At 35.3% G+C, this 23055-nt stretch overlaps 1 protein-coding gene across 2 annotated transcripts; it reads right to left on the reverse strand.

Moving 5' to 3' along the window:
- Positions 1-236: 236 nt before the first annotated feature.
- LOC129949587 (uncharacterized) lies at positions 237-13532 on the reverse strand. 2 transcript variants are annotated; one of them, XM_056061143.1, is made up of 4 exons: positions 12653-13532; positions 6057-6396; positions 2291-2471; positions 237-2233 (listed from the first exon to the last, which is right to left on the reverse strand). In XM_056061143.1, exons 1-4 carry the CDS (start codon positions 12733-12735, stop codon positions 1032-1034), a joined length of 1806 nt encoding a protein of 601 aa, XP_055917118.1. In that variant the 5' UTR covers positions 12736-13532; the 3' UTR covers positions 237-1031. The 2 variants fall into 2 exon arrangements, with proteins under 2 accessions (XP_055917118.1, XP_055917117.1); XM_056061142.1 differs by having other exon boundaries at positions 237-2471; positions 12653-13531.
- Positions 13533-23055: the final 9523 nt, after the last annotated feature.

A 23055-nucleotide genomic window follows, 5' to 3' on the forward strand; every position in this document is an offset into this window, starting at 1 on the left:
GCAATACATTAGCTAAATTTTGACAGTAGGTTTGATAGCTCCAATTGAAACTAATTTTTACAATAAATTGTTCACATGGGCTTATTTCCAGAATGGCAACAAATATTATACTTTTCGTAAACATTTAATTCGAGGGAGTGGTACGGTTTGTTGTATTAACCCAATTAATAATTGTCCTAATATGGTACCAACACATTCAAATTAATTCAATCCAAAAATATTGATAGAAAGAAAAATAGTTTGTACTTCTCAACAAAAACAAATTTGTTTAAACTTTATTTAATTTTTGTATACCTCTTAAATGTGAGTTTTTGTTTTTTAAAGATTGAATCATTTTACAATTCTTAAAATAAATATAATATTTATAGAATACGTAAAAAACCCTTCTGCGTTTATTTTATTTTATTTTTATTTTTTTAATTTATTTATTTATTTTGTCTGGATCTTCAAAGTTTTAATGGAATCGGGAATTGATGTGACTTCTTTGATTTATTGTTACTATTGAGTTGTATATACTGTTGATGTTGTTGCGATTTGGATGTCGACGAATTTGAAATGAAGGACGATCTAAATGATGCTATGTTGCTGGTTGATAGAGTAAAATTATAGTTATTAGTATTTGAAGATATACTTATTGGCGGAGAAGGAATAAGCTTGATTATATTGTTTCCGCCGCCGCTGCTGCTGCCTTCAACATTAAAGTCATCACCATCCCCTCCGTCGACAGGTTGATGTTCCTTACTTTTTGTATAAGTAGTATCATAATCATAACTTTTATTAATAACTTTACATTCACGTGTAGCGTTGCCATTGATTTTGTTTGCATGCGTAGTTGTAGTTGTAGTTTTTACATCACTGACTTTATTATAACTGTGGATTTTGCTTGATATATTATCTCTAATATTTTTATTTTTATATTTATTTATATTACTAATATTATTGCTAACTCCAGCTTTACTTCTAGTATCTTTATTAGTGGTGGTACTCATCATACTGTTTTTATTCATATGACTCCTACTACTGCAATGCAATCAAGATATTTGCTTTGCAACTATGACACCCGGTCGACATTGTTTAAGTGATGCTGTTGTTATTGTGATATGTGATGGGGGTGTAGCAATGGGTAGAGATGATGTGGCTGTCGGCAAAGTTGGTTGAACTTTGACTATTGCCGTTGGTATGACAGCACTATTCGCTGGGATAATGTTGCTCGTACTATTAGCATTACTATTGCTGCTGTTATTACTAGAAGGCATGTTATTTGCTGTACTGATATTCTGGGTGGATGGATTTGTCACGCTTGATATCGACAAGGAGTTATCTCCTCCACAGCTTGGAGTTAATGAAATTGATCGTCCTCCTCTTACGATAGTTACGATGTTAGTTGACCCCATTTTTGGATTCTTTATCTGTAGGAACGGACTTAATTCGGCAATTGTTTTGCGCTGCTGTTGTTGTTGGTGGTGTGGCTGAACAGCAGAAGATACAGTAGATACTAATTGTTTAGTAGTCAATGCCAAAGGAGATTCTTGTGATTTTTGTGCTTTTTTTTGATGTGCAGCGCTTTCACCGAACAGATGGTCACCTTCTAGATGTCGAATGGCCTCAACTATCGTCTCAAGGTTTTGCCGCGATCGTGTTAATCCAATAGAATTTCCACTGCCTTTTTTCTGAGATGGCTGGAGATCTCTCTCTGTGGTGTTGATTTTCATAACAGTCTCATTGATTCGTTCAACTTCGACTTTTGGTTGAGCTTTGATTGCCGCTTGCAGTATTGGCTGCAATGCAGAAGTGTCGTACTTAATGTCTTCTTCATGTGCCACAATAATTTCTTCGTGGATATTTTCATCACTTATGATTTCGGTGCAATCGTCGTTTACTTCTTCAATTGAAGAGCATACCACAACTTCTGATGGTTCATTTTTTTCATTCAGTGCTACGTACGAGATCGTACCGTTTTCCTCATGGACATTGTCTGTATGCTCGATGACCTCTCTTGTGATAAAATTGTCGTTATATAATTGTCTTTTAATCAAACGAAGTTCTTCTTCTATTACTGCCCGAAATCGGCGTTCCTTTTCTAATTGTTTCTTCAATTCAAGCAACTCTTTTGCACTATGCGTTATGTAGGCGTTTCCATGTGCCGCCTTTGCCAAACCTAAAGGTACTGCACTTGATGGGTTAGTACCAGTCTGGAGAAGTGTAGTTGGCTCCGGCGAGACTGATCCAAGACCTTCGTCAGAGGAATCAGAAATCTGTTGCAGCGATATTACATTATCAGTAAGCTTACGTTTTTTAATAGCACTGCAACCTTCTTCGGTGTTAGATGGACCATTACCACTTCCATATCCACTGAGAGACAATTCATGTTGGCCAAGCGTACGTTTCAATTGACTGTTCTGGGCTAGGAGTTGAGTCTTCTGATTTTCCAGATCGCATATGTACTGGGAAGTTTGTTGGAGAATGGCAGCCTAAAAAGAAAAATAATGTTTAAGTTTTGTTTTTAGCAAATAATTTCATCAAAGCAATTTCTTTTATGAAAACAATTTAAAAAATGTTTCTACCTACAGTTACTCACAAACTTATCGGTCTAAATTTCTTTCCTGACTTAAACATTAAATCGAAGAAGAAAACACGTACAAGACATGTTTTTCTTTTTATTTTAAATAGTTATTTATTCTAAAACTTTTAAGAAACAATTAAAATGAAACAAAACCTTTCCTTTGGTTGTATGAAAAGAAAAAAATAAGGAAAATTACTACTAAGTAATTTTTAAAATTAAATTAAAATTAATTTGTCGATTCCTCGCAAAAGGCAGTACAGGGATCGAAACCAATACCACAAGTTACAAAACTTCCTGCTCTGAGGTAAACTTAAAAGTTAGTTATGATAAAGTTAAATGTCAATTTTTAATTTAATGAATAAATTATGCATATTTTGAATATTTTCTTGACTAGGGTGTTATAGGGCTTCGTAGACGGAAAAATTTGGTGTAGCGTTTGTATTAGTTGCTCTAGCTGGGCAGTTGTTCAAAATATGAATGATGTCGATGGGAGCCTTACAAAACGGACAAGTAGGTGGAGCTTCATTACGAAGAAGGTGTTGGTGTGTACAGACTGTGAACAGTGAGATGATAGTACCAGATGACATTATCGAACCAGCCAGTACAGATGATTTGAAGCAAGATAGGGACAGTTCGCCTGAAGAAGACAGTGATGATCAAGACCGAACCATAGTCGAAATAAGCGAACCAGCAGAAGAAGAAAATCCACAGAGGCGATCAAGAAGACCACAAAAACCCAGGACATTTCCCGATTACATCACTTATTTTACTGTGACAAATGATCGTGTCGATCCTATCTCCGTTGAAGATGCTCTAAGTGGACCGAATGCGTCATGTTGGAAGACAGCTATGCAAGATGAGTATGACGCAATGCTTGAAAATAATACATTGACCTTGGTAGATCCTCCGCCGAATAGAAAGATACTCAACGCAAAATGGGTATTTAAAACCAAACCCGGAGATGACAAACAAGTTAAGAAGTTCAAGGCTAGGTTGGTAGCGAAAGGATGTGGACAAGTCGAAGGCATTGATTTCCAAGAAACTTATGCGCCTGCGGTAAGAAATAACACAATCAGATTATTATTTGCTCTTTCTGTTAGATATGATTTCCACGTTCACCAGATGGATGTAAAGAATGCATTTCTACACGGGGATTTAGATGAGGATCTCTACATCAAGAAGCCTGAATCTTTCGTCGTAGAATCTCAGAAAAATAAAGTTTGCAGGTTGAACAAGGCAATGTATGGTCTCAAACAAGGTAGCAGATCCTGGAACAAGAAGATAGACTCCGTTCTTAAGTCTATAGGTTATATGCAGACGCGTACAGATCAATGTGTTTATATCAACACATCAAGTAAAAATATTCAAATAGTTGCGGTCTATGTTGATGACCTATTAATTCTCGCTGACGATATCAATCAAATGAAGCATACCAAGGATAAGCTGATGGGCAGCATTCAAGATGAAAGATCTCGGCGAAATTTCATTATGCTTGGGTATGAGGATTACGAGGGATCGAGTTAGAGGAAAATTTTGGATAGACCAATCCGATTACTTGACTGCAGTTATCGAAAAGCTTAAAATGACCGATTGCAATCCAGTGACGACTCCTTTGGATTCTAATCAAAAATTAACTTCAGACATATCTCCGAAAAATGAAGAAGAAAGTGTTAAGATGCAAGATATCCCATATAGAGAAGCAGTGGGAAGTCTTCTTTATGCTTCACAAGCAACGAGGCCAGACATAGCTCACGCAGTGGGTGTTGTAAGTAAATATTTGTCGAATCCAGGTCAGGCACATTGGAAGGCTGTAAAAAGGATCATGCGTTATTTAAAGGGCACAATCAATGCTAAAATCGAATTCTCCAAAAATGATGACTCCGAGTTATTGGCATATAGCGATGCAGATTGGGCAAACGAAGTTGATGATAGGCGTTCAGTTAGTGGCTACATATTGAAAATGCAAGGCGGCAGGACTGTGGCGTTGTCGACAACCGAAGCCGAATAAATGACACTATCAGCAGCTTGTCAAGAAGTGCTTTGGGTTCGAAGCTTGGCAGCTGAAATCGATTCATCAATTATATCTTAACCGACTCTTATATTCTGTGACAACAAAGGCGCAGTGGATCTTGCATCAACAGCTGGATTTCGTCCGCGCACAAAACACATCGACATTCGTCACCATTTTCTTCGAGATCACATTGAAAATGAGAACATCGTTGTGCAGTACACTCCAACGGAGCAAATGGTCGCAGACTCCTTAACGAAACCATTATGTGGTAACAAATTTAATTTTTGTAAAAATAATTTTGGAATTGTTTAAATTATAGATTTTTGTTCAAGAAAGGGTGTTGAAATTATGAACTGCAAATCAACCTTAAAATTCAGTTCTGTATCTATTATCTGAACATGCCTTGTATCTCTTTTATCTAAACACACCATTTAGTATTCTTACATTTTGAATTGTTTCATTCCCTTTTTGGCGCTTCTCGCTTTTGGATTGTTCTAGACTTCTCTCTATTATTTTATATTCAATTAAAAGTATTTTGTAATTAAAAGTAAAAGCGTTTCCTTTCATCATTTATTCCTTGGATTTTTATAAAATCCCTTCACTTCGTTGGATTTCCATTTTTTACATTGAATAAACCAAGCTTTGTGTTGTTGAAAAACTAATTTTATTCAATTCTTCCAAAAAAAATATGTTGCTTAAGATCCAATTTCATCAACATTTTTTTCTGACCATTTTCTTTAAGATGTTTTCATGGTTTTTAAGAAACTCGGGCTGAATTCTTTTCGATTTTCGTTTTCTGACCCCCGAATTCTATTTTCTTTTTTGGAATACTTAACAATTCTGCAATTTCCTTTTGAGTTTTTCCAAAAGAAGAGCTTTTACCTTTTCTAACCATATTATACAAAAGATGTGTTAAATAATTAACTAAATTCATTAATATAACAAACCTGAGTGTTATACATTTGCGTGTTTGTTTTTACTCAACTTCTTTGCTTCCTTGATACTATTGATACCATAGTTAACACATGATTTCCTAGCCCAATTTTAACAGCAACAAAACATTGCAGTCAATTAAATTAGTGTTATCGTTTACATCTTACAACTATAAGTATTTTAATATGACTTATTTCTATCATTTTGTGAGTAACTGTATGTCCAATGTAAGTACATTATAAACTGACTGATATTACCCAAGTTCATCAATATTGTAAACGAACAAGGACAAACCTAAGCTCGTTTATTTCACTCTTAATATTTCATAAGAATTTTGACTTAGAACAATGATTTTACAAAATTTAATTAACCTTAAGAAATATATTAAATTGTATTCATTTAATTTATTCAGTTCTGTCAGTCTGTTAGGACATTGTGATTATTTGACTAATAATAAATTAAAGACCCTGATTATTACAAATTCGATGGATGATAAATCAATAATTTGTAAAGTTAACTGTTTGTAAAAATGTTTCAATATGAACTTACTTTACTAAGTTTTTCTCCTTCATGTCTGGGTAGCAATGCTCTCAAGTTTTGAAATCCAGCGTTTATGCTCTGCATGCGCCTTCTTTCATTGCTATTTGCAATTTCCCTTCGTATGCGCTTTTCACTTTCTAAGATATTTTTTGGTGCAGAACTTTTAGATCCTGCGTTATTTTGCTCAGTGCTGCCAGCACTTGAGTTCATATCGTTACGATGATGTTGGGAGGTTACAACAGTTGTTGAAGATGCCAGTCCATGAGAAGATTCATGGTTGTGTTGAATTGATTTTGTATAAGTAACTCGTTGTTGGTAAATTTCGCCTCCAGTGTCTTCAAACGTTAAGCTAAGAAAAATAGAAATGTTTAAATAAACAATGCAGTTACAATAAAAAAATGTGGGAATTTAGTTATGGTAATACAAAAATACAATACAATTGATATACAAAATTAAGAAACCTTTACAGAAATAGGATCTTTCAAAAATACAAGGATCTGACATCAGTGCAACGTACTAGATAGAAATGTGGGTAAAATAAAAATTGGTCACAAAAAGCAAACACTCGAAATGAAAAAATGTTTTTAGGCCAGTAGCCTGTTTCGAGGAACGGAGATTTGTTCGTTATGGAAGATGTGTTTTTCGATATATGTTATTCAGTAAAGTATCAAAACTTGGAATCTGTACGGGCACTTTCCAAATGGTCTTTCTTTTCAATTGGGAAGGTCCAACAAAACATCGCGTAGAATTTTAACGTTTTTTTCCTGCCGAAGGTGTCAATTACATTTTTACAGAACACTTAGTTATCGTCATGAAACCACTAGGAAACCAAGGGTTGGTATATTTTATCAAATTTTCTTAGTTAATAAAAATTATTTACTAAGTAAATGCTAAAGTGATAAAAACTACTGCAAAACAAGATCAATTTCGTATTCGTGCGCTTCGTTCTAAGTTGCCAAGCAGCTTTAATTTTTCCTGCATTTTTAATCAAATGCGTTTTGTCAATTCATGTGCTATTATTTAAAGTATTCTAAAGTTATTTAGAACTTGTAAAAGCGTTTTATACAATTTGTCTCAGAATTTAACAACAAAGGAGAAGCAAGTGAAACTTCAAGACCTCATTGTAAAATACCACCAAGAAGGTAAATCATATAAACAGATTTTATCTTTAGTTGATCGAGCTAAATCAGCGGTTTAAAGTATTGTTAACCGGTTTATGAAGGAAAAAAGGATTAAAAACTCGCCTCGCAATACGACAAGAAGTATTTTCAACACGCATGGCAAGAGGATAATTAAAATCCAAAGATAAGTGCACCAAAATTGGTACAGAATCTTCACCAATCCCTGGAAAATAATTTTTCACTGAAACGTTGGGGAATTGCATACGGGAACATGGTTTCAACGGAAGAGTATCGCCCAAAAAACCATTTTTTAGCCATGTCAACAGACTTAAACGGCTCTATTCGCCAAAGAATATCAAACAAAACACTTTGAATTCTGGAAAACTGTTATTTTCACAGATGAGTCAAAGTTCAATATTTATGGATCGGATGGCAGACAAATGGTTTGGTTTGTTTGGGTAAGCCCAATACTGAATACCTTCCGCAAAACACTCGAGGAACCGTTAAACATGGTGGTGGGAAGCTAATTGTGTGTTATTTTTTCAGCAGCTGGAGTTGGGAAACTGCACATAATTGAAGGAATTAGATCTAAATCGATGTCCTGAAGACGAATTTATAAGATAATGCTGCGCAAATGGGTCTAGAAAACAGATTTACTTTTTATCAGGATAACGACCCAAAAGATAAGGCGAATGCAACCCGAATGTTGCTTCTCTTTGATTGCAGTAAGGGATTTATGGGACGAACTGGACCGCAGAATCCGCAAATGCAACATTAAGAACAAAAACGACATTATGGAGAAAATTCTCTATGAATAGACACGAATAACTTCGGAAACAACTGAAAAATTGGTAAAGTCAATGCCAAGACGACTGTTAGCTGTAAATACTTCCAAAGGTTATGGCAAAAAAATATTAAAGCCAAATTTGTTGACTGATTAAAACTGGGTACGTTTACGAAATTGACCCAGTATTGCTGTAGTTTGTAGTTTTTTCTTTTCTTTAAATTTTTAAAGAAAAATGAATTGTACCAAATATAGAAGTTATCTATAAGATATATCATATTGTTATTATTTTTGTATTTGAAGCCATTTTGGATGAGGAAAACATTCAAAATTTTTATTGAAGGGGTACGAATATGAAAATGATACACTGTACATTAATGAGTTCTACGTTTTTAACATAAGTCGCTCATATTTCGGCCACCCTTTTAGGCATAAGCAATCGACAAAAGAAGACTTAACTTCATGTAAACATTCTTTGTTTACTTTTTTTGTTGTTACGATCTCAACTTGAAATTTGTTTCATCAATTGTCTTTCGTTGTCTACTAACTTAGCCAAGTTGTGTGTAAATGTTGAGTTTAATTTCTGTTGGCCTACCAAAATTAAGGATACAAATTTGCAAAACTCTTTAATACCTAGGTACCTACTCACTTTATATTATAAAATATCTTTAATCCTTAAAGATATGATTGAACCTATGATAGCTTACATAAAACGATTGTCTTTTGTGAATTTAATTTTTCAGAAATCACCTAAGCTTTCTTTCCTTTAGCGGTCCTTCACTCAGTAACTTATTAAATAAGATTTTACTGTAAATACTTAATAAGTTTTTGTTGTAAACAATATTTTAAATGTAAGTCTAAAGGGTACTTAGGTATTAAATATAAGTAAATGATGTTAAGAAGAGAGATAGTCCAAATTTTCGAACACGATAGGCGAACTTCGCCTATAAAATCTTCTCTGCTAATGTGTGAACGTCTGAAGCCCATCGTCAACAACCTGATAGGTGCTTAACAGTGTGGTTTTAGTCCAGGAAAATCCACAGTCAAACAAATATTCACATTACGGCAGATCCTAGAAAAAAAACCCAAGAACACCAAATCGACGAGCTGCATAGAGCCATGTCTAGTTTTGGCATCCCTGCCAAAATCGTCCGTTTATGCAGGATGACCATGGAGAATTCACGCTGCTCCATAAAGGCTGGAAACAACTTAACAGAACCTTTCGATGTCAAAAAAGGTTTTAGACAAGGTGATGCGCTGTCATGACATTTTTTTAGCATCGTACTTGAAAGAATAGTGCAGAGCTCACACGTCCACTAGATTCACTATCTTTCAAAACTTTGTCAAATTACTAGCATATGGTGATGACATTGACATAATCGGTATTGAGGCAGAGGTAACAAAAATTGGTTTAACAGTTAATGATTGCAAAACAAAGTACATGCTGTCGTCAAGAAAGGACATACAACACCGACGTCTTGGTCAAAACGTCACCATCAAGAACTTCGTCTGCCTAGGCTCCGCTGTAAACGCAGAAAACCTGCGATTAAACGCAGAATAGCTCTTGCAAACAGTTGTTTCTTTGGGCTAAGAAAGCAATTGAGTGGTAAAGTCCGCTCTCGAGGGTCCATAGTGTCGCTATAACCCTCATCATCCCCGTCCTGCTATACGGAGCAGAAGCATGGACTATGACAAAAGCAGATGAAAGCACCTTGGGTCGGTTCGAGAGAAAAGTTCTTCATGTGATATACGGTTCCGTATGCATCGAGGGGAGTGGAGGAGAAGATGGAACGACGAGCTGTACGGGCTGTACAGCGACGTAGACTTAGCAAGAAGAGTTAAAGTCCAACGACTAAGATGGCTGGGTCACGTAGAGCGCATCAAGTGGCGCACACAAGTGGAAAGTGACCTAACCCAACTTGAAGCGCGAAACTGGAGGGACCGAGCTAGATGGAGAAGTTTGTTGGGTGAAGCCATAGTTCACACAGGACTGTAGCGCCACCTTAAGTAAGTAAGTAATGTGCAATAACGTATCGAATTTTCTCTTTCAATGAGCAAATCATCTCGGGCTTATTTGCGTAGACGAGGAATTTCACAAAAGCCAATAAAAAAGTAGTTCAGTTGTGTTAAATCGCACGAGCAATGCTACCGACAGATTACTTCAACAAATTGATTGTTTCAGGAGTAACTATATTTACTAAAAAATGGCAAACCAAACATAGCATAAATCGAGTGACAACTATCAAAACGACCAACTCAAAAATTTATTTTCAGATTGAAAACCATACGCCTAAAACAAAACACCCGTTAAAGGTAGGCAATGAACCCAAATATTTTAATTTGTCTTTACTTTAATAGTAATAAATTTAGAAATTCATTTGAAATATTATAAACAAAACTTCCTCATTACCTATCAAGTTCTTGTTTTACATTTTGTCAAATGTTGAAAATTTCTAATTTCTTTAATCGCACATATTAATAAAGTCTACCATCGAACACACCAAACTATGCGTTGAACCTGGAAACTGGATTATCACCGTTATACCTACATTAAAACAGTCTAATTACATTATAAAGGTCAACTTCCGAAGAAGATCATGATGATAACAGTGAGCAGAAAAGTTTTATGGTATGATCAGTGGCTCGATCATGCACGTTTGTATAATTTCGATCTAAGCCTAGACCAAGAGCCTCCCAATAACTGGAAACAAAGACTCTACGAGACCATTTACAACACAGATATAAACTGCAGGAATGAGTATGAAAGTGAAGCAAGAGGATCCTTTTACTGATCGGTGTACAGAACACTCAACTATAACATTCAACATGCAAACTACTTCAGAGACGAACTAGGCGTAGAATCCATGTCAATGATGCTAAGGGCGAGGGTAGATCTTCTTCCGCTTAGCTATAGGCCACACCGAGATGACCTTCCCAATAATATATGCAATACATGTAACAAAGCAGAAAAAGAAGACATATTTCATTTTATGGGTAGATGTCCGATTCTTCGTGAAACAAGGCGACATTTCTTTGGTAAAGATACGATTTCAATGGAACAAGTTCGGAATATACTGAACGAATTGTCAGAAAAGCTATTACTTTTTTGTAAAACAGCTCTAAGTTATAGAGATAGAATATTAAATGCTAGCTTCTAATATTTCAAGTAAATCATTAGTGATTCATTTTATTTTTCTTTAAAAATATTTCTTATTTAAATTTAAAAATTGTTTGCTAAATTCATAAACAGTATACCAATCGGCAGACGGCAAATCCAAGCTACAAAGATTTTGTAAATGTAATGTTTTATTTTCATTTTAATCTTTAAAACAAAATTTATTAATTAAAGTCCTGAAATAAATACAATTATTTATCTACAATAATAATTATATCAATGTACGGCTACTCGTATTGTTACCCTTTAATCTTCTTGTGATTAGCTAAAAAACCAAATAACATATCATACTTCTAAATTAATACCGACTCCCACCAACCTAACATATCGCGTCATTTTTTAGTTCATATTTGTATATTCAAAGAAAAACATATGATTTACTATAATTGCTGAATTGGAATGTTGTTTATTTATGTTTGTCTTCCGAGGGTTGATGGTGATTTTGTGGAATGCAATTCAAACTCTTAGTCGTCTCTTTTTGTAGAAACACATAGCAAGGTCAAAGAACTACCCTACCATTTGCAAGCCAAGTAAAAAATTAAACCCAATTGTAAATTTATTGAAAATAGAAAATTCCCTGCGTAGGTATACCTACCTACCCTAAACCCTACACAATACACCCGACGCCAGAAATAAAAATAAATATTATTTTTAACTCATTATCTTTTATATTTATCCTAGCTATACACATTAAAATTACAAATACTAAATAAAAAATAGAGAAGTCAGTGAAAAGTAAGTAATATTTTAAAAAGGTGTGGAGCCTAAATAGAGTAAATAGTTTTCATACATTCGTATGTCGTATGTAGATGTTCTCATCATAGTTACGCTTGAATACATCCATGTTTACTAAAATCAATAGAGGATTGCCATTCATTCAGCACGCCAGATACATACAAATATCTACTAGTTACAACGAATCTATAAAAGAAAAGGAACAAGCAACAAAACAATAGATACAAAGAGTAAGAAAGTAAAAACTGCACAAACCTAATGTAACCCTTAATGAAAAGAAAGAAAGAAAAAAAAATATCTACGCCAAACGCCAGCCACCTTGCAAATGTGACTCAGAATGGCGTTCCGTGAAAAAAAGACTTTCAGCTGAATCAAATAAGTAGCGGGCGGCAACTCAATGAAAATCCAAAAAATACAATACACCAAAGGTGTGAATCTGGTGATTGCAAAAATGCAAAGAAACACAGAAGAAAAATAAAATATAGCTCCGCCGCGCCGCTCTCCATCACCCATCACCCATCTCAATCTAAATCTCAACTTTTTTTGTCTATCCAGGTTCTCCTATTTGATACCTAAAAAGCGAAAAAATCAATATGAGAGTCCAATGAATAGTAGAATGGAACTCAATACGACAAACAAAATAGGAGACTAAGTAGAACCTTTTCAGAAGCTAAATTTAATTTTGTAGAAAGGTATTTTTATTGAAACAAAACAATCGCAACTTCGTCTTCGTCGTCACAGTCACAGAGATAGAATACGAGTAAATACCCACAAAATTTAATTTACTTACTTTAGATCTTCATCCAGGTCGTCGCTATTATATTCGTTGGTATCCACAATTATTTCTTCCGACTTTATTACCACGGAGGACATGATGTCTCTTTAGCTTTTGTTTTAGTTAATAGTTAAAAATTATTCCTTTTTTATATTAAAATGTACACTTTCACCAAAGTAGGGCGGCGGTCGAGGATAATTCACATCTGGCTTTGTTTCTCACGTGTTTTTCTTTTTCTTTTATTTATTCTTATTTCTAATAGTACATTTCTTAGAGTGAAATGTTTTTATTGTTTTATGATCCTTATTTTAAATAATTTTGTTCACAACGTTTATGGGCATATATTCTAAATTCAATTCATAACACAATTTATACACAGAAACACACAAAATGTACCTTTTGCTTTTGCAAAAATATATAAAAAAAAAACCCAATCAAATCGGAATAAAATATTCCTGAAGAATCAGCTGCTGTGAATTTTTCAGTTTTCGACGCAAACTTACTAAATAAATAGTTGTATTTATTTGCGTATCGCACTTTTAATTGTTTAAAAGAAACTTCTTAGTTTTAGGGCGTAGTTTTAGAATATATTTGTATTTTATTTTTTTACTTTTTAAGAGGAAAAATCGAAGATATCCACACCGCCGGGTTAACAAAACGTCCCACTAGAGCAAGCAGAACACACAATGAAATCCAAGAATTTCTCACGAAAATACATGAGTGGCGGGAAACAGCTGAGAAAGAAATGAGAAATGACGCTATAGTGTGTACGGCTACACTTTTAATTTCAATGGAATTTCGCACATAATTTATTAGATTAGGTTTTATAAATGCTAGTTTTATGGTGAAATTAAGTTAGAGGATTAGTAATTTTGTATTATTTAATAAAAATTTACTTGAAATTGTTTAACTAAATAAACGGTACTACTTTTGTCTCGCGGTATGTACAAGTGTCATATGCCTCAACGCATTTCACAGCAGGTATTTGTTATCGATAGGTTGAATTTCGATAACATAGAGGGGAAATTGTTCAAACAAAACGAGCATCTAGATGAGAAAGAAACTTGAACAAAGTTCAAGGTTTACATGGGACATAAATGAGAGTACCATACAGGGTAATCACTCGAATTTAATGTTTGCATAATTACAATAAAAAAACTTGTGGCATTTAAGAACACAAGACAAGGTACGAAATAAATTCGTGTCTGTGGAAGCACTTTGAGATTTATTCTAAATTTACTTAGCTTAATCTCGCCTTATGACAGTTGAAATAGAAAGGTTGTTTAAAGAAATAAATTGTCGGTATTAAGCCTATTATAGGCTTTTCACATAAAACACAAATTTCGGTTTTCGCGAAAATATCGGCTTTGGCCGAAAACCTACATCGAAGACTCAAATTATCCCGTACATTTGGTAAACCACAAGATTTATATAAAACCTCTCGAAAACAAGTAACAATTCAAAGTTAAACTAAGCAAACAAACCTTTCGAAAAATTCAACGCTCAAATTAATGTAAACAAAACAGCTGATGGCTGCTGTCCAAACAAAATTTCATTTTGAAATAAATTTGGTTGTAGTAAGTAATATTATTTATACAATTTCCTTACAAAATAAGAATTATTGCTTTTTGTTTTTTATTTACAAAATATGGAACATTTTCCAACGTCGAGAATAAAAGTCCCGGTGACTATTTGCGGAACTGGCAGTTCTTTTACGCTCCTCCGGAGTTTCAAACGCTCTTTGCTAATCGAGGAACCGGAATTCACTATGATGGCTACTGGCGTGACGACGAGGAAGACTTGCTCATAGTTCGTAATGACGTTTCCAAGGGACGCGTCTTCCAACTCGTCACCACAAATATGCTCGACGCTTTCGCATACTACCTGAAGAAAGAATTTCCGGTAACTCAGTTCAAATACAAGGGTTTGGGAGATATGAGAAAGGCGATAAGTTCATTTGTGGAGCTGAATAAGTATGTAAGGAAATCTCTGGTGGAGGCTTAGTCGCAGCGAGCTAGGAAAATTTGCGCAAAAACATTCCACAATGTGGGAATCGTTGAATCTTGAGAGAATACATGCCATATTGAACATCTTCACTGTGTGAAAGGAAGTACTTGGATATTTTCATTTTATCCGCATCGGAGACGGTGAGTGGTGATATACTTGGAGTTTTTTGTGTATTTGTATAGAAACGATTGTTAAACCACTCAACAACGGGATCCCATTCGTTCTTTCGGGGCTCGTATAAATCTTTACCTTCCTGAAAATCAACTTGATTAGTACCTACAGAAGGCTAAAGTTTGTGTCTTGCATTTCCAGATCCTTTAGTTCATTGCAGAGTATATCGAAAGTTCTGCGGCTCATTCTGAAATGGTTTTTTTTTCATCAATACAAAGTTTGACAGCCGGTGTTAAACAAATTTAAATGTCAAATGAAAACGTGTAAATACGTGCGTTTTTTTCGCATTTCATATATAGTAAAGTGAGGAATTCCCAACAAAACGATCCGCAGTGGCCAGATTTTTGTATTTAAAAATTGGTACAACTAAAAGAAGATCTGTCAAAATAATAATAAAAAACTTCAAAAACTGGGTTTGTTCGTAGACTACTACATTAACATGTGGTGTTGAAGCGAGCTTGAAGCTCGTCTCAATTCTTTATATACCTGAATCGAGTTGAGATTTATCTATTCTAAACTGAGATAAACTTTTTTGGAAACATAGCAAAACATAAATATCTTTTCTATTGTTTTTTCTTGCAAAATAAGCCCAGCTAGTCCTAGTTTTCACTAACAAAACTAAATAATATCAACAGTAAAAGATTCGTTTTTCCGCAATGGAAAACACACATGATTCAAAATGCAGAACTACTCAACGAACACAGCCATCGAGATACAAATGCAATATCAATCATAGCAACATTTGAGAACGAAATCACATAAGATCCATTCGAGGCTCGTATAAATGCCAAAAACCTATCCATAGTGAGATTCTACTCTAACTTTTATCGGTGTTATTCTCACTATGGATATTGTTTTTGTTATTCGTGTAAAATCCTACTTTACTATGGATAGATTTCCCAACAAAACACGGGTAATGTTCGGTGTGAAAGATTTTCAAATTTTCTGCCAAAAACCCGGTTTTGGGTTTGGTGTGAAAAGCCTATAACACAGCTTTAAACATTTTTCGGTGAATTTCAATCAGGACATTTTTTTTCAATGACTAGACATTTTGAATGATAGCTATAAACGATCTGCCAAAACAAATTCCAATGGTTGGTTTTTATAATGAAAACCAATGATAGCTATAAGGCTGACGAGCACATGCAAAGTTTTCGAAATCAAATAGTTTGATCGTTAGTTGCCCAAAGATCGCGCACATAAGCAACTCCAAAAGTAATCAACGAAAGAAAGTCTGCTATTACACGATGAATCTAGAAGATTCATGAATGTAGTTTAAACGTTTAATAGCACTTGAAAAACAGGATATGATCACAAAGAAGAATTCGAAGAAGTCGCATGCATCTAGATTCATCGTGTAATAGCAGACATAGCAGACAAACCAATACACAGGAAACATTTATTTACTTTTTCTATCTCATATACACGACACAAAATAGTTTCAAATGTTTCCTATTCTTTTGCTTATGAAAGAAAAGAGTAGATATTTTGTCGGAATAGAAAATTATATGTATATAAAATATATTTTTTGTTTTTTTGAAAGAGATTTCATAAGTCAATCCAAATTTTTGGATATGGATTTTTACGAATTGGCACTGATATGTGCATTTGAATTGAAAAGACCGAATAAACCTGTAATTAAGCGAATATTGAAACAAATATTTTTTCTTTTTTCAATTTCCTTTCGGTTGCCAAAACGCTTTTTAACACTGCCATTTTTGATGGATGTTAACTTTTCAATAATTCGAGTGGCAGAAAGCCGAACTCCAACAACAGCTACCTTACGGAAAGTAAGTGTACGAACTACAGCTCCATTTTTGGAGAAAAGTTAGACGAGCATCAGTACAACAGGAGAATTTTCATGACCATAGGTAATGACACCAATTTGGGTCAATCGTCGTCGGAAATATCGTGCATTGCGAGCTAGTTGTTCAATTTTTCTACGACCAATGTCCGAACCATCTAGTCCCATGATCATTTTCATTGGAGTTAAGATTTGTTATGCTATTGGTGAAGACATTGAATTGGCATAGTAGTGGACATGGCTATTCACACGGATACAATCAATTAATTTCTTCGTTTCAGCAATTTAACCGCCAGCACTGCCAAAGCACTTTTTAAATGTTCGCATTACAATATCATTAGAATGGTCGACAATACCGTGACCATTTGGTCCCAGCGCTCCCACACTATGCGCCTCAACCAAATACAAATAAGCTTTGTATTTTTTCGTCAATGCAATAACCTCAGGCCCTCCAACCCTCCATACTAAAAACACCTTCGACAATAATCAAAATTTTTGTACATGGTTTGCCTGTTTTTAGGTCACCATTAATTGAGACTGTTCAGACTGTTCGGCACAGGGACTCTCGGCAGCAGCGAATCCCAAGTAGTCCTTGATTATGCGACACTTGAGTGACACTGCAAATCGGGCGAATAGAAACTCTCGAAGGCATCGTAAAGCGTAACATAGTGCTGAAAATTTCAGACTCAATCAGTCAGTTCGTGGGTTTCAAATCGATTCAAATCGTCATTTTACCTCTCAAATATTTTCTTAAGCTACTTTTTGGGCACCCATCAACTGATTGATGGAGCTCAATATCAAGAGCAGGTAAATGCCAAGATATGTTAGGCAGGCTGTGAGTAGAGGAGCCTATTCGAATGACGATTTGCTCCGATTAGGATCATCATTGAATCCTTTTCCTCCTGATACTGCTGCTCCTGTGGCTGCTTTTCCGTTGCAGTGTTGTTTATGTTGCTCTTTATTGTATACATTTATATTCGCAGTCTGATTAATAGCATTCGATAGCGTCGGCGACAGCGTTGTTTTACTCTTAACATTCCCATTTCTGACAGTCAGAATCCGATTTTCAAATGGAAAAATTAATTCGGATGCACACGGAACGATCAAGTGAAACGATTTAACCAGTATATAATAATCTGAAAAAATTAAAAAAAATTACAAAATATGTTTTGTTATAAAATACAAATAATATTTGCCACCGCCTTTCAGTTCATAAATACATTTGACGTTTAAAAAGTAGCAAATTGAATCATGAAAACAAACTTATCAGAAGGATATATTATTCTGCGCGTCTGGAAGTATCCTACTAACCTCGTCACACTTTAAAGAATCATTCGACTGTAATGCACTAATACATGCATGATAAAGAAACTATTTAGTTGAATGTGGGCGCAGTTACGTATGTATAGTAGGATACAGACATTTTGTATTGGTTTAAGCAACTAATACATTTTCGCAATCAATGTATGAAAGAGAAAACTCGTGAAATTGAGATGTAAAGTGGTACTCTTCTCTCAGAATTTTTTTGTGAAAGGAAAACATTGGCTAAATTTTGTTCTCTCTTGCACATAAAGAAAATTATTCAAAGATTTAGTTGTATGTCCGTGCAGTTACCTATAATTCCCTTTGACACAAACTAAGTGCCTGTCTATACGCGTTGTGCCCACAACGTTGTGTGCACAACACTATGTGTCTACATGTGTTGTGACTACTCATGGCCCGTTTTCCATTTTGTGTTGTGGAACGAAGAACTTGAAACATTTGTGTTCGAGATTTTGAGCGGGTGATATACTACCGACATACAAAGGATTTTGTCCGCTTTTTACAAGATATAGAATTTTATAGATTGAAATGGATAGAAGTAATGAAATTATTTGTTTAACTGCAATATGCGCAGCGGCAAATGTTTTATTTCTGCTAAATGAAGAAGAGGAAAAAAAAAGAAAAACACGAGGGAATGGTCAAAACCTTGGATGCTCCGCAGGAATGCAAAAAGTTCTTTTAAATGTCGAACTACGCTAAGACTAGAATCGTTATCGTTATCTTCGTATGGACGAGGATTCTTTTAAAGAACTCTTATGCATAGTGCAGAACTCAATTCAAAAACGGAATTCTGTTATGCGAGAATCTATTCCTGCGGAGAATTCTTTAACGAAGCCGAAGAGCAAAACAAATGTACCTCTCGCATTGACGAACAGAAAATAATGAGAAATTCGGAACGAAATGAGAAAGGAACTGTACTTCCCAAGCAGAAAATTCAATTTCTGTCATGAGCATCCCATCCCTTTACTCAGCTCCTCTCTTGCCCACAAACTCTCGTCACAACGTTGTGGGCACAACGCGTATAGACAGGCACTAAGGAATTAGTTTGAGGTGATCGTTTAATTTGTGTGAAAACACGAACTAAAAAGTTGCTCGAATGGGCGACTGAATGGTTTCTGCATGTGCACGGACTCTCGTATAAGTCTTTAGTGCTCAGTTTAAAACCAAACAGTTTCGAAACTAAAATTTGCATGTGCGCGCCTAGCCTAACTGGCCCCTAACATATAAAAATGATGCTTCGATGTTTTGGTGTTTAACAAAAATAGTTCTAAAATGGCCCTCCTTAAGTTGTACACTACTACGTTTAAATAAGTTGGAGAACAATTGTATTTTCATTTCTAAAAGTGTTTGGTCACGAAACAAATTATAGTTTGTGTGTTTATTTTTTGCCGTGGTTATATTGAAGAGATTTTTCTTGGAGAAAGAGATTTTGAAAAACAAAAACAAGCAAGTTTTGACGAAAGAAAATTTGGCGATGTTCGTGAGGCAACATCCTTAAATTTGGAATTTGGAAGATAGTTCAAAGTATTTAATCTCAAGTTATTAAAAGATGAAGTCTAAGTTTTTTTGTCAATGCTTTAAGTAAAGCAGTGTCCCTAATGTGTTCCTGCAAGAATATCAATCAAATATATATTGAATTGCATAAATTAATAAAAATACAAAAGCAAGATTTTATAATAAAAGTACAGCAAAGATGCGTCAAAATACATTCCATTTCATTTTCATATTTAAATGTCGACAAACTTAAAAATAGGTTATTTGATTGGCTCGTCCTTACAAGATTGTGGAAATATAAAAACAATTTGCTTAAGCAAATGTGTAATAAATACCTTAACAAATTGAAAGACAAATAAAACTGTTTTAAGTACAGCAAGGATTCCCAAGAACATATTTTTTTCCGATTTTCCATATCAACAGACTGCTTAATAAATAATAAAAAATGTTACTAATCCATGATGATGTATTCTTCTATCTTTGTTGTTTTTTTTTGAAACACATAATTGCAGTGCATATAATTTGTTTATTGCCTGTGAATAACAAACTGTATGGCTTAAATAAATATATTTAAATCTACATAATCAATGTAAACAAAACAAAAGAAATGAAATTTAAAAAAAAATTATTTAACGCTCAATATAAATATTTTACCATCAAAAGCAAAAAAATATGTGTATTCCCGAGTCGGTTCAACGAGCCTAGTAAAAATTTGATATTTTATTATTTTGTATTAAACAGTGAACGGGCTTTTTCTAATCTGAAAGTAAATTCAAAATGAAGAAAATGTCACAATAAGTTTGGCATTTATTTTAGTATTAAAGATAGTTGAGGATGCCAGTCTTAAACCATGAATCATATGTATTTCCAATAACTCCATTAAAGCCCAAGCAATTTTGGACCACAAGCTGACAGTTCGTAACGTGGAAGTAAGAATTAATTATGATGCTGATTTTCTCATTACACCATTCGGAAGCAACTTGGAACATTTGGATACCACAAAAACTATTGTTTCGGTCTTTTAGAAGCTTAAATGAGCTAAGGATGTGAATTTATGACAAAAAAAGCCACAAGGTTAATGGTCCACTACAATTTACTCAACATTTTGTTACCTGAATCTGATTTCGATTTCAAATTGAAGACGTTGTAGACGGTCCCTATAACAATAATGCAAATACTTACTTACTTACTTACTTACTTAAGGTGGCGCTACAGTCCGGGGCGGACCTGGGCCTCAACCAACAAGCGTCTCCAGCCAGCTCGGTCCCTAGCTAGCTGTCTCCAGTTTCGCACGCCAAGTTGGTTGAGGTCCTCTCCCACCTGAGTGCGCCACCTGAGTCGCGGTCTTCCTCTACTGCGCCGTCCCTCGGGATTGGATTCGAAGACCTTCCAGGCTGGAGCGTTGATGTCCATCCGCTCTACATGACCTAGCCATCTAAGCCGTTGGACTTTGATTCTGCTAACTAGGTCAGTGTCGCTGTACAGCCCGTACAGATCGTCGTTATATCTTCTCCTCCATTCTCCATCTATGCGTACGGGACCAAAAATCGCCCGAAGAATTTTTCTCTCGAAGCATCCTAAGACGCTCTCATCTTTTTTTGACAGGGTCCAGGCCTCAGCGCCATAAATGAGAACCGGGATGATGAGTGTCTTATAGATGGTGATTTTACATGCTCGAGAGAGGACTTTACTTCTCAATTGCCTTCTAAGTCCAAAGAAGCAGCGATTTGCAAGAGTTATTCTTCGTTTGATTTCAGCGCTGGTGTCGTTGTCTGCATTAATAGCGGTGCCTAGGTAGACAAAGTCCTTAACTACCTCAAAGTTATAGCTGTCCATGGTTACGTTTTGTCCAAGACGTCGTCGTTCAGTGTCCTTTTTTGATGACAGCATATACTTGGTCTTGCCCTCATTGACCACTAAACGCATCTTCTTCGCTTCCTTCGCAATGCTCAAAAACGCTCCACTGACATCACGCTTTGATCTTCCAATTATGTCAATATCATCTGCGTATCCGAGCAATTGGATGGATCTTTGGAAGATTGTGCCTCTAGTGTTTACGGTTGAGTTTTGCACAATTCTTTCCAGAACGATGTTGAAGAAGTCGCATGACAGTGCATCGCCTTGTCTAAAACCTTTTTTGACATCAAATGCATCGGTAAGATCTTTTCCGACCTTGATAGAGCAGCGTGCATTCTCCATCGTCATTCTGCACAAACGGATAAGTTTGACAGGGATGCCAAAACTAGACATTGCTCGGTAGAGCTCTTCCCTATAGATGCTGTCATACGCGGCTTTAAAATCGATAAAGAGATGGTGGGTATCGATTTGAAGCTCCTGGGTTTTTTCCAAGATCTGCCGTAGTGTGAATATTTGATCGATAGTGGACTTTCCTGGTCTGAAGCCACACTGATAAGGACCAATCAGGTTGTTGACGAATGGCTTCAGACGTTCACATAATACGGCAGAGAGGATCTTATACGCAATGTTAAGGAGACTGATGCCTCTGTAGTTGGCGCAGTTTAGAGGGTCTCCTTTCTTATGTATCGGGCACACTATGCTGAGATTCCACTCATCGGGCATGCTTTCTTCCGACCAAATTTTGCAGATGAGTTGGTGCATGCTCCCTACCAAGTCATCGCCTGCTGCTTTGAATAGTTCGGCGGTGATGCCGTCAGCTCCAGCAGCTTTGTTTGACTTAAGTTTAGATATAGCTATCTTCACTCCGTCAAGGTCGGGTAGGCAGAATTGTTGATCTGCGTCGCCGAGGTTGAGTGGTTCTATCTCCCTTACAGCGGAGTTCGGTTCGTCATCGCCGTTATATAATTTGGAGAAGTGATCTTTCCATATTCTCAGCATCGACTGTGGTTCTACTACGATGTTCCCTTGATCGTCTTTACAGGCTTCGGTTCGTGGCTGGTACCCTTGGGAGGTTTTTTTTACCTTTTGGTAAAATTTACGAACCTCATTCCTGTTGTGACATCCCTCTATCTCCTCGATCGCGCGCTAATGCAAATACATTTTGAAATCAAAAGACAAAGGGCCATATTCAAAATCCTTTGATAATTTCTGATTTTATCTTTTCTAAATTAAACTTCAGTTTATTTTATTAATAGAGCATTTAAACCCATTTTAAAACAATAGCCTGGAGCCTAAAAATAAACCAATGTTTAAGCTGTTTTTAAATCTATAAAACGTCAAAAATAAACAAATTGATTGACAAAATTACATTGCGAGACATTTTATTTAACAAAAGACTTAAGCATATATACATTTTTTGTTATTTTGCTGGATATTGCAATGCTACCAACCAACAGAAAACAAAAGCTCTACTCAACCCGAATCGGTAAACAATAAGTTTTCGTAAACCACAAGTTTTATATAAAACCTCTCGATGATTTAAAGTTGAATCATGGGAGAATATATACCATATAGAACAACTGTGAATTAACTGTGAAAGGAAGAACCTGGAAAACGATGTTTTTTTTTATGAAAGAGGCTTGAGATAATGAAAAAAAGTTTAACAAAATCAATACAATATCATATGCAATACCAATACAAAATTTGACAGCTGGTGTTAAACAAATTTAAATGTCAAATGAAAACGTGTAAATGTTCGGTG

This window comes from Eupeodes corollae, chromosome 3 (assembly GCF_945859685.1).
Source record: "Eupeodes corollae chromosome 3, idEupCoro1.1, whole genome shotgun sequence".
Taxonomy (NCBI): Eukaryota; Metazoa; Arthropoda; class Insecta; order Diptera; family Syrphidae; genus Eupeodes; species Eupeodes corollae.

Coding starts and splice junctions, on each gene's coding strand:
- LOC129949587 (XM_056061142.1), bottom strand. CDS start 12,735: ATGTCCTCCGTGGTAATAAAGTCGGAAGAAATAATTGTGGATACCAAC. Junction 6,397..12,652: donor GACCTGGATGAAGATCTAAA/GTAAGTAAATTA, acceptor TATTTTTCTTAG/CTTAACGTTTGAAGACACTG. Junction 2,472..6,056: donor AAGGAGAAAAACTTAGTAAA/GTAAGTTCATAT, acceptor TTTTCTTTTTAG/GCTGCCATTCTCCAACAAAC.